The sequence below is a fragment of the Camelina sativa genome, chromosome 14 (genome assembly GCF_000633955.1).
Source record: "Camelina sativa cultivar DH55 chromosome 14, Cs, whole genome shotgun sequence".
NCBI lineage: Eukaryota > Viridiplantae > Streptophyta > Magnoliopsida > Brassicales > Brassicaceae > Camelina > Camelina sativa.
This window is the reverse complement of record NC_025698.1, coordinates 25,220,831-25,232,732: the sequence shown is the minus strand read 5'-3', so window position 1 is coordinate 25,232,732 and position 11,902 is coordinate 25,220,831. Positions and strand designations below refer to the sequence as shown.

The following is an 11,902-nucleotide window of genomic DNA, read 5'->3' as shown; positions in this document are numbered from 1 at the left end:
CTCAACGAAGACAGCCACAAATCTCCAAAACTCACAAGAACCGATCTCTCTTTCTTTTCTCTCTGGGAAAACGACAAAAAGAGGCTAAAGAAGTAGAAATATCCTTTTATTCTCGACCTTGAGGGTTTTCTAACCCAAAATCGCCATAAAAATGAGTGTTTAACTTAACTCGTCTCGCGATGTTAAACACCCTTATTCTTCTTCCCTTTCCATTCTTCTACTTGTGAAGTACTCGGATGCACTTTTGGTGAATTGATGTATCTGTATTTTATAGGTTTTAACCATGGTTTTAATATTTGTTTTGAGTCTTTTATTGAGTCAAAGTATGCTTTTAAAGTCTTTTTAGTGTTTTGTGAGTTTGTACAGGTTCTAGGCTACTTTGGAAGGAAACAGAGTATTTTGGGGATGAAAACAAGCATCTGAAGCCAATTTGGTGAAGAATGATCGGACTAGCAAGCAGATGGAGCAAACACAGAAAAAGCATCTAGGATCGACTGATCCATATTCGGGATCGACCGATCCCGTACCCGAAGCAACTTTGTCTTTTTTGTTTTAAACCGACTTTTAGGGTTTTATTTTGATATTTAAGTTAGAGGCTCGGCCTCCAGAGACATAAGCTTTATTTTCTGAGACTATTTTGTATTGAAAGCAGGGGGAGAAGATCTCTAATCCTTCTTGACACATTGAAGAAGATTTCTAAACCCTATTTTCTATTCTTTTGCAGTTCAATTATGTTTTCTTCATCTTTGATTTGTTTTTTCTGTTTTTCCATGTCTGAGTAGTTTCTCAATTGGGTTTAGGGTTTCAGAAGGGTTTCTATGATTAATTGATGGTAGGTTTGTTAGATTTGGGATTGATCCAATGTTTTGAAACCCTACCCGGACACTGAACTGGATAGGTCGTCGGGTCATTGGGTCATTGGGTCAACCGGGGTCAATCCCGGGTCAACTTGGGGTCAATTTATCAATAACATATAGTATATATATAACTATATTGCTTATAAAAATCATCTTATGTAATAAAGTCTTCATTCTAAATGTTAGTATTTGTTTGATCGTTGAATGCTATAGCATAGAACAAGTTAATAACTTAAAAAAAATATGAATTATCTATTGTTTATATGTTTGACACTTTACTACGAGGGGGTATTGAACTTGGATTTGGTAGAATTTTGTAGGATTTTAATATTTTAGAATTCTGAAAGATTTTAAAAGATTTTTAGGAGATTTGATTGTGTTTTGGATTTTTTTTAATTTTTTTTAGAAAATGATATGTGATTCTATGAGATTCTATTAATAAATTTTGTATGATTTTACAATAAAAAAAAAACAAAAAACAAAAAACAAATCATTGTAGCCCACGGTTCTATTCTCCAGCTAGAGCGTAATCATATATTTTCGTGAATCTACCAACTTTTTCTGCCACCGTATTATTGGTTTATGTGATGGAACTGGATATTATTCTGTTTACGAACAAACAGTTGCATAGACATCAACCACTTCCTCTGCTTTGCTTCGCTTATGCCAATACTTTTTGTGCAATTAACGTCAACAGGCCTGAGTGGTTAATATCATATGGTTTTGTAGGAGCTAGAAGATGTAGAGGAAAACTTAAAAACTGAGGAGAAAGATGCACAAGCTTCTCTAGATGCAAGTCAGTCCAAAAGCTCTGGTGAATCTGTTGTTCAGCGTGATGGGAATGGAAGAGAAGAAACAGATATGCTAGAGAAGTTGGAGAGCAAAAAGAATGATTTGGTTAGTTTTCATTTTACCTTTATGGGTATAGAATTCTCTAATCCTGGCTTTGTATCTAATGGTAATGTAAGTTAAATTTTCTTTTTAGAGTTCAATGGAAGAAAAAGTTCAGGATTTAGAGAGGAGTTGGGCTGTTATACAGGAAAGAGCACTGAAGCAGCCTTCTCCAGGTACTTTTTGTCATCCAATCTGATTAATCGTTAAAATACTTGGTTATCACCATTCATAACCATTACATCTTCAACATACTATATGAAACCAAAAATCTTTGTTAATAGCTTATTTAAGTAAGATTCCTATAGAAATCTGTTTGTGGTTCCATTAGATAGGTTGATAGCGTGAACTGTTCATTCATATTATCTGACTAGAAATTGTTTGCTTTCACAACTCAGAGAGAGAAGACACTGGATAAACAACTTCATAGTCTAATCGAGCAATTAGCTGCAAAGCAGGTCCATCTTAAGCCAAATTAGTCTCCACCTTTGCTTTTCACGGTTTCTTAACAGAAATTTTTGATATGTCTATCAGGCACAAGCAGAGGGGATTGTTGGTGAGATTCATTCGAATGAGATGGAGTTAGAGAGACTAAACAGTTTATGGAGAAGGTATGAGAGCTTTAACGTTGAGGGGAACACTGCAAGGAACACATTTAAGAGAACAAATTCAGATAGAGGATTTGGTAAGAAACTGGAAGCCGGATCACGAGATCCATCCCCGTTTCATCCTTCGTATATGTAGCAACTACTTCGTTTGCCGCTTTACTTATGCATTCCCATCAGCAACTATGGCCAGCCTGGAAATAGGCTCAGTAGACAAAACAACGTATGCAGAAAGTTGCAATGACGGGATTGGATTGGAAGAGTACATTATTGCATATAAAGAGCTTATGGCTCCCTTGCTTAGACCCCAAAATTCCACTGCTCTGACAGCTCTATCTCTTGGACGCGGAGAAGAGTCGACCACAAGTTGAGCCCAACTTGAGAATGTAAAGTGTGATCAAGAAGCCGATTACTACTACTCTGTTAGTTCAACTTGAGAATGTAAAGTGTGAACGATTCATACAACTTTAGTTGGTCTTATCAGTAAAGTTGAGAACCTGTAGAAAGAACGCAAAGAGACTGTTTATTTTTTTATGAAATTCTTCAAAATCCTTGAGGTAGGATTTTGTTACCCATATTTGTCAACTAAAAAACAAATTAAAGTCTTGCAGAATCATTCAAAGTAGCATTTTTTTAAAACTTGTGATATTTTGAATAACACTAGATTTCAAGTAAGTATTCTAAATGCATAATTGAATAACAAGAGATTTTAAATTGTTTTAAATGATTTTACATATTTTTCAAGTTGAATAACATAGGATTTTAAAAATTTTTTTAAAATCATCAATTGAATAACAAGTTATTTTAAGAATTCTCTAGAATCTTTCAAAATATCAAGTTGAATACCCCTTTGTATGTATGTGTCGTATAGAAACAAAGTTATATTTAATTTACTTTAAAAGAATATAATAAAGTTAATGTAAATTATATATAATACAGATATTTGGTTTCTCTTTCTAACCCTCGTATTTCACGCCTCCTCTTCTAATATTTAGTCTTCTTCGCTTCAACTCAAACCCAGAATATTCATCATCTTTTTATAAAAAATTATAGATCTGCTAAAATTAGGTGATAAAGGGGATCGATAAATTAAATGAAAACGGATGATTGCGAGTCAAAGCCGGAACCCTACGGGTCGGTTTTTAACGATGGATCGCCGGTTTTTAACGGGTTTTTCCGGTTTTCTAACACTCCGGTTTTACAGTTAAACCCGAACAGGAATACTGAGCAGGTCACGGGTTAACCGGTCCAACCGACCGGTCCGATCCGGGTCTCAAAACACTGGATTGATCTTATTGTTCTTCATCTATTGTTGTTCTTAATGCTTAAGCTGGATTGATCACCTAGATTAAGATCTTAGGTTTAATTCATCATGGCACCAAAAGTGTTGTTGAGTTGCTGGAAAAGAACATAGTTGAGCAAGGTGGACCTTAGCCAACGGAAGTTGAAGTTGAGGCACCTTGTGAAATAATCAAACCTGAACCTATTAATGCTTGCTTGATTTGCTGGATTCAAACGAAAGTTTAGGATTTAGTAAATTCAATGCTTAGATAGTTATCGCTGTGGAAGTAAGATAGCTTTACAAACGTGATTTGAGTTCAAGAATTGTGTTTAATGCATCCCTATCTAATCACCTAAATTCGTGATTATAATCCCTAATGATTCCTTGCACCCAATGTTTTCTCTTCTGAATTAAAACACTTTTTTATTTACTGCTTTGTTAGTGACTTTCAAACACAAACTTCTTTTGTCTTAGCTATATTTGATCTTGATAATTTCATAGTGCAATTGCTTGGTCTCTGTGGATTTGATCCTGAAGTGCTACAACGATACCACTAGATCGTGGTGGAGTACACATTGGGTTTTAATTGACCTTTTGATCATGAATCTACAGGGAGCTTATCTACAGGCGCCTGCCATAAAACCAAATATTGTTAATACTTGTTATACTCTAGTATTACCAAGTATTACTATAGTATCTTGCCTTTGATTTCTCTTGCTCCTTCACATATACTTCCCATGGTTCGATCCCTTTTTGAAGCCGATCAATCTTCGCCAAAATGTTATCGAACTGGATTTTCATATCCTGCTTCATGTAGAAGATCAACCAATTCAATAGTATCTACTCTTGGTTGTTCAATGGCGTCTATTTCCTCGACCACCACATTCGCATTTCTTTGTTCTAACCAAGAAACCGCATATGTTGTGTACATCTCCTTAAAAGATACATACAATCCTCTATGAAGACGCCTCATTCAACTAACAACAACGACATCATGGGTATCATCTTCCTCAGCTTCTTCCATGATTCCTTTAAGAAGTGGAATTTCTTCATCAATAGATGCAATCACACTAGAAATTTCATGTGTAAACAATCTACTTTAGATACATAACAACCCAAATTATTCAAAGGATAAGTAACTTCAGTTGTTAGGATAACTAACCGTTGTTGTACCAAGTTTATCATTTATTTTCTTAAGATGAAACCATTTTCGCTCGGTTTTCTTAAACCTTCTCCTGCACATCCTATGGTAGTTTTCATCCACTTTAGGAATTTCTTCAATGAATTCGTTCCCCAATTTATGAATTGCCTCAAATACTAAAAACTATAAAACACACATATAACTAAAGTCAGCTTCAATTATAAGAAATATCAAAAATGACTAAGACTTCAAATTTTAAGACTCACTCACCTCAAAAGAAATACAGAAACCTGGAACAGGCCATAACACACCCTTTCTCCACGACCCCTCCAAAATGGCTCATTGTTTGGAAATCGATCTTAGCATGTGATCGAATGATCCCAAGGAAAAGTTTTACAAATATCTAGATCATTCACCGCTCTTAGACAAAAATCAGCGACAACCATAGCATTTTCCCCAGAGTCTTTTGTCTGGTCTACAATGATGTTTCCTAGAATGAAAAGGACTGCCATCTTCAACCAATCACGAGAACGAGCTAGTTCCATTTCCTCTAACTTTTCTCTCAAATCTTGAAATCTAACCTTTTTTATTTAAAAAATGCTTCGTTTTGAAGTCCTCACTGCCCGCTGTCTTATAATTAAGTGGATAGCTCCGACAGTCTAATCTTGACATCAACGGGTGCTCGCTTAGACTATAACGGATTGGTACACTATTTACAACGAACCATGCTTCCTTCTTTTTTCTATGTGTCGTTCGAAGAAGGAGCATCCACATTCCCATATCCTTGTGGTTTGGGTCTCTTAGCATGTGGAAAATGAGCTTGAACTGTGGATGCTTCTCAAACCAAATCCCTCACATAATTGTGTAGTAGATGCTTCAAGCCTTCTATCATTTTCAAAGTTTCATAAATATGACACCTTCTCGATACCTTGATTTTTTTCTTGTACTCACTAGGAAGGAAGTACATTCCTAAAGGTTGTATCACTTCTGTTTCCTCCTCCAATTCTTGCAACAATAATACTTTTACCTAGTTATACCAGTTTTCCACACAATGAAATACAGAAGTTTGGAGACGACTTGGACAAGCCAAGAGGGTCAGATACAAAAGAGATGGTATCAAACGTCTGAAGCAGTTCATGTACTAGTTTCGAAAATAGTACAAGAAGTAGTACAAAAAGCTGAGTTGAAGAGTTTGAGTACAGAAGCTTGAGGTCGACTTGGACAAGCCAAGTGGCGGCTGCTGAGCTAGATGAATTTCTTGAATGGAAGATTCAAGATGGGATCATGGAGAGAAATTTTCCTATTTGTAGTATAATAAGAAATTCTTATTTCTTGTATCATAGGAAAATTGTCAACCCTAGGGATAGTGAAATTTTTAATTTTCCAATTCCTATTTATTGTATAATAGGTTATATTTGTTGTATAATAAGAATGTTGCCAACCCTAGAGGTTGTGCAATTGGTATAAATACCAAATACCAATAGGGCTTTTTATGAAGACTTGCGTGTTTCAAGGTATTCTCTAGAGATGCACACAAGATGTGTGGTGTCGCCCCATCAACAAGATAGAGAGATCTACTGATGGTTTATTCATCTAAAAAAGAATAATAGGCATAGTTATGTTTGTTTCATATGCAGTTGTAATTACTATCTTATTCTTGTGAATTTGTTATGGACTAGGTCCCGAGGATAAAGGAAAATCTAAACCTCGTTAACAAAGCTCGTGTGTTATTTACTTTATGCTTATACATAGTTGAAGTAACTAGTCTTATATAGAAATATGCTTTTTCAGAAAAGGGTCATTCACGTTACTTAAAACAGTCGCCTATAAGAAATTCGTAACACCAACAACGGAGAAATAGTGAATAGGTTGATGAAAGGTTTTGTTAGAAAGTATAGGTAGATTGATAAAAGGAGAAAAGTAAAAAAGAACATAGCCTTATTCTAACCAAAAAAAAAAAAAACTTCTTCCTCGTTCTTGCATTAGTCTTAAAATACAACGTGTTTTTTAATCAAATTATTTGTTATGTTTTGTCTTTCTTGTGTTAAAATATGTGTACATAGACAGCATTCCAAATTGATAACATCATTATTTTACTCATATTAGCTATAGTTTTCATATGCATTTAGGAAGAGTTTGATAAGATTTCAGGTAGAAAAGGTCTATTATCAAGGATTTCAGATTTCAAGAAGGTTTTACAGGATTTATAGCAAATTGGACCAAAACACAAGGAAAACATGTTTCAGGACAGATTTAGAGCTTTATAGTACAGGCTAATTTTGAAGAACTTTCAAAAATCTTATTATATCATGATTGGTGTCTACAGAAAGTTGAAAGAGTCATATTTCTCCTCGAAGTGGAATCAAGTCAATCCATTCAGCAATCAGGAAGATATGCCCGATTTACCAAGACATGTCATAAACTGATGTGAAGAGAAGCATCTAGCCGATGGGCTTTTATTGAAGACCTGACCAGAAACTATCACGGCAGTCCAGTCCAAGCCTTCACGACAGTCCAGAAGACTCTTTCGCCGACAGCTTTAGCATTACAAACTGTAATCCAAGACAAAATTGTATAAATACTCTTCAAGACCTAGGGTTTCAAGTGTGCTTTTCTACATCCAGCCACACCTCTAGCTAGGGGTGTCAAAATGGGTAACCCGACCCGACCCGACCCATACCCATGTGGGTTCAAGACTTTCGTGGGCGGGTTCAACCCGACCCATTTATTATAATGAGTTGAACTTATATACTCAAACCCAATAATATAAAACCGCTAAATGGGTTATATGGGTTACCCATATATAAATAAAATAATTAATATTAAATCCATAACATATTATATAAAATAGAATTATAAAACCAACCAAAGTTTTAAAGCTTAAAAAAATAATATCAGATATTAAAATAGAAAAAACATCCTAAAATCCTAAAGCCAAAAATCTATTAAACCAAAATAAAAAGTCATTATATTAGATATATATTATTTTTGTTTTTTTCGATTAACCCATGAATAACCCATAACCCTAATGGGTTTAACCCGTTAAACCCACGAACCCATTGGACGAACCCATCAATACCCATTTATTTATATGGGTATAAAAACTTAACCTATACACGTTAAAATAATACCCATTTATTTATATGGGTATAAAAACTTAACCTATACCCATGAGTTTCTACCCATTTTGACACTCCTACCTCTCGCAGCAGCCCTAGGGACGACCAGAGACTACTCCACAGCCGTCGAAGCTCGTCCTTTTTCAGCTTCTCTTGTAAGCCATCGTTGTTCATCTTTGAAGTCACCATCTCTCTTTCTACTCTTTCTAGATTCTTTCGTTTCTATTCTCCACTTGTTTAAGGAAGACGAATTATCTACTTTGTATTCCAGAGAAGATCTCTAAACATTTTTCTCATAGTTTTAATCTTTTATGCAATATCTTATTCATATAACTTTGATTTGCATGAGTATGTCTGAGTAGTTCTATTGTTGGGTTTAAGGGTTTTCAAAAGGGGAATTATGGATTGTTGACGAGGGTGATTAGATTTGGGTCTGTTCGTTTATTTTTCTCCATCTAAATATATCTTTGTTGCCTACTGCTTGATTGACGCTCTAGCTACTGCTTTTAGGATAGATTTAAACCGCCTGAAGTAATTTAGATGAGCAAAGCGTCATAACCAACCAAAAGTTGAGTTATGGAGTTTTGTTTGTGAACTTAACAAACTCGGATTATTTATGTGTGTTTAGCTCCTATTTACCTAAGGAAATAGAGTAATCTAGGTTGTCTAGACATAGTGATTTGGTTCTATGGGAATAGGCCAGTTGCTTAGTCCTAAATTGAGTTCTTGAACGTTAATAATCAAAATTCCCTGTTTAGTTTATTAGTATGATTCGATATATGATACCCTGAGAATTCTCTCCTGCCCAACACTTCGTCTATTGATATTTACATCGCTTTATTTCTTATTTGCTTTCTATTTTGGTTTGTAGGAAAACCCACAACAAACCCCATCTATTTTGTCTTAGCCATATTTCTTCTTCATAAAACTCGTCACATAGCTTACTAGTCTCTGTGGGATCGATACCTTAAGTACTAGAATCGATTTGTTGTGCACTTGCAGTTTTTCCATTATGTTATTGTAGGTTAAAACTTGACACACATCACAATTTTTTTTGTTTTTTCTGTCAATTTATTAGGTTTAAACTATCCAATCACTTGAAAGCAAGTGTGTAGACTCAATAAAGCATGTGATAAAAGTGCCAACACAACACATTACATACTGGCCTTGTTCTTTAATTGTCGCTAGATTCATACCGGCGACTGAATTTTTTTTATTTTTTTTGATATGTCAATTTTGTAATTATGAGTATTCTAAAGGATATAACTATAAATTTAGCAAACTCCTAACAAAGATTACAAATTTTACGGTGAAGATAAAGATACAGTTTTACACATCTGACAATAAAAACTTGATTTTCTAAATCTAGCGACTGTCACTGTTCTAAAATAAGCTTTGAGTTGTGTAACTGGTTGTTTCAGCGATTCTAAAATTTAATAACTGAAGTCGCAGCGACAGAAAATTAAGAAAGATGAAAAAAAGATGATGGGAAGTAAAGATAAATTTGTAGTCACCGGCAGCTGTCGCTGCGACTCTCTCCTGAACACGGCCACTATCACACTTCTCCAATGTTTGAAATATGTTTTAATTCTCACACCCATCGGCTACCACAAAAGAAGAGTCAATAATACTTTTTAAATAAAATTTGTGTCGGTAAAATAAAATTATATATAATATACCTAATCTATGCAAATAATTAAGAAGCACAAAATATTTCCCTACCATTGCAGCATGTGATATTTTAAACTATCTACAATATCTTAATAATAATACTTCAAACTTTTTTTTAAAATGAAAATTTATTATATCTGTTTTAACTGAATTAGACCGATACATAATTTGAAATTTGGATGTTAGAAAACTAAGTTTTTTCTCATTTGGATTTGAGTTAAAAATATTTTATTTATAATAAATGTATTAAGTTTATGTATTACTTAATGATTTGATCTATTAAAAAAATCAAACAAAAATGATGGAGAAATCATTACTTTTTACCATTAATGAGTTTCCTAATTTACTCTTTAGATCAATGTCATTCCTTGTCATATTTTACAAATTAAAACTTTTCTTTAAAATGTACTTCAAAAAATATAGATAAAATAGTTTCACAACTTTCAATTTTATATGTTTTAAACGATATAGAAGAACAAAAAAAAAAGGTGGAGTCACACACTCGTTCCGTCTCCCTACATTTCTCGCCTAGGTCGCATGCACCCACATCTCTCGTCTTTTTTTTTTGTTTTTTCTTTTTTTTTTATTCAGGGTAAATCTCCAGGTCTATAAAGGAATCTGAGACTAATCTCTAGAAGAAATGCAGTCCACAGATAAACCCTCTTTTCAGATATTCAAATGGGCCATAAGCAAGGGCTCATATCCATGTGGTCACATAGTAAATGAGTAGCAATTCCGCATCTAGGGAGAATTAATCCCTGGCCTGGACCAACAAGGGAACTATTCCAACAAGATGGAAACCACTAGCCCACCACCATATAGTTAAAAAAAAAAGGAAGAGATGCAACACGAGTACTTCCTGGAAGGTCACCCATCCTAGTACTACTCTCGCATAAGCACTCTCGTCTTTATTTGATACTAATACATGAACGTCAACGTCTATGCTTATGACTATTTCTTTAGTTTCGATCTCTCATTGATAAATTCTTCATTAATCTACGTTTCATGTCTTCAATCAATATAGAAAAATATAATGGAGAGAAAAAATACTACACTAATCGGATAACCCTAAGATTAAATGAAGAAACCCTAGTACAGATTCAGCAATAACCTTGATAGCTAGCATTTTTTTATTTTCTTGGTTCAAACCCCTGATAGCTAGCATAATCTCTTTTTTATCGACGATAACAGCTAAGATGTCTAACTTCAACAATCTGAAACATGGCTCTTTTTAAACGTTTCGAGTTTGTCATTGTCTTGGACCTAGAAATCTAGCATCACGAAAAATGTTTTATGTGGGGTTAGTTTATTTCCTCTCCAGAGATGACCCTTTGATCGTTCATCATGGAACTAATCGAGAAACAAACACTTTTGAAGGGTTTCAGCAGAATCGGATGTGATAGCATATTGAGAGGCTGAAACCTAAGCAAAATTTTTTTTTTGTGGGTAATCATATTTGATGTGTATCAATTGCTTTGTTTAAATTCGTTTTTTTTTCAATGATGTATAATTTATTTGTAACACAAAAGTTGAGGAGAGACTTACTTTATTTTTATTGTATGGATGATTATCCTTTTATACAACGAACTTTATAGAGGCACTGTAGAATCATTTTCGTTGATTTGTATTACTTTTCTATTTACAGTCAAGTGCAGTGTAAGACATAAATAAATTATTTCCAATAATATTAACCTTCCCTAAAATAAGCTTAATAGCATCTCAAAATATTATATAGCAGATTGTGGAACATCTGGCGGACCCACGTTATGGTTGGCAAAGTGGTTTGAGTTTACACCAAAAATGTCCTGTAGGGTTCAACTCGACCTAATAACAATCTGCACCAACTAATATTTATTATTAGGTCCGCCCAAGTGTTTTAAAAAATTTAAGAAACAAAAAATCACGTTGCTTGGATCGCTATCTCCACTGTGATTGTCTAATCTGTTCAATCACATCGTAATCGTACACGTTTTCGTTCACTATATCAAGCCATACACACAAATTAGGATTTTTTTTTCCGACCCGTAAATCACGTTGCTTGGATTGATATCTCATCTGTGATTGTCTTATCTGTTCCATCACATCGTAATCGTACACGTCTTCGTTCACTATATCAAGCCATACACACAAATCAGGATTTTTTTCCGACCCGTAACTGCTTTTTAGTCCATTACTTATCATAGCCCTCAAGGAAATCAATATTGCAATTTTCCTTTTTTCTGTCAATTAATTTATTTAGGTTCAAACTGTCCAATCAAGTGTGTGTACTCAATACATCATGTGGTAAAGGTGTCAAAAGATGTTTGTGGTGGTAAAGTACTGTAGAACAAGTAGTA

The 11,902-nt window shown here is 34.3% G+C and overlaps 1 protein-coding gene across 1 annotated transcript; it reads left to right on the top strand.

The window, feature by feature from the left end:
* Positions 1,390–2,890, top strand: LOC104742407. Its single transcript, XM_010463406.2, has 4 exons — positions 1,390–1,754; positions 1,843–1,924; positions 2,142–2,206; positions 2,283–2,890. Exons 1-4 carry the CDS (start codon positions 1,719–1,721, stop codon positions 2,490–2,492), a joined length of 393 nt encoding a protein of 130 aa, XP_010461708.1. The 5' UTR covers positions 1,390–1,718; the 3' UTR covers positions 2,493–2,890.

What these genes read in the sequence shown, in the direction of transcription:
- LOC104742407 (XM_010463406.2), top strand. Translation starts at nt 1,719, where the DNA reads ATGCTAGAGAAGTTGGAGAGCAAAAAGAATGATTTG. An exon ending in AGAGCAAAAAGAATGATTTG is followed by an intron (nt 1,755 to 1,842) that starts GTTAGTTTTCAT and finishes TTTTCTTTTTAG; the next exon opens with AGTTCAATGGAAGAAAAAGT. An exon ending in ACTGAAGCAGCCTTCTCCAG is followed by an intron (nt 1,925 to 2,141) that starts GTACTTTTTGTC and finishes TTGCTTTCACAA; the next exon opens with CTCAGAGAGAGAAGACACTG.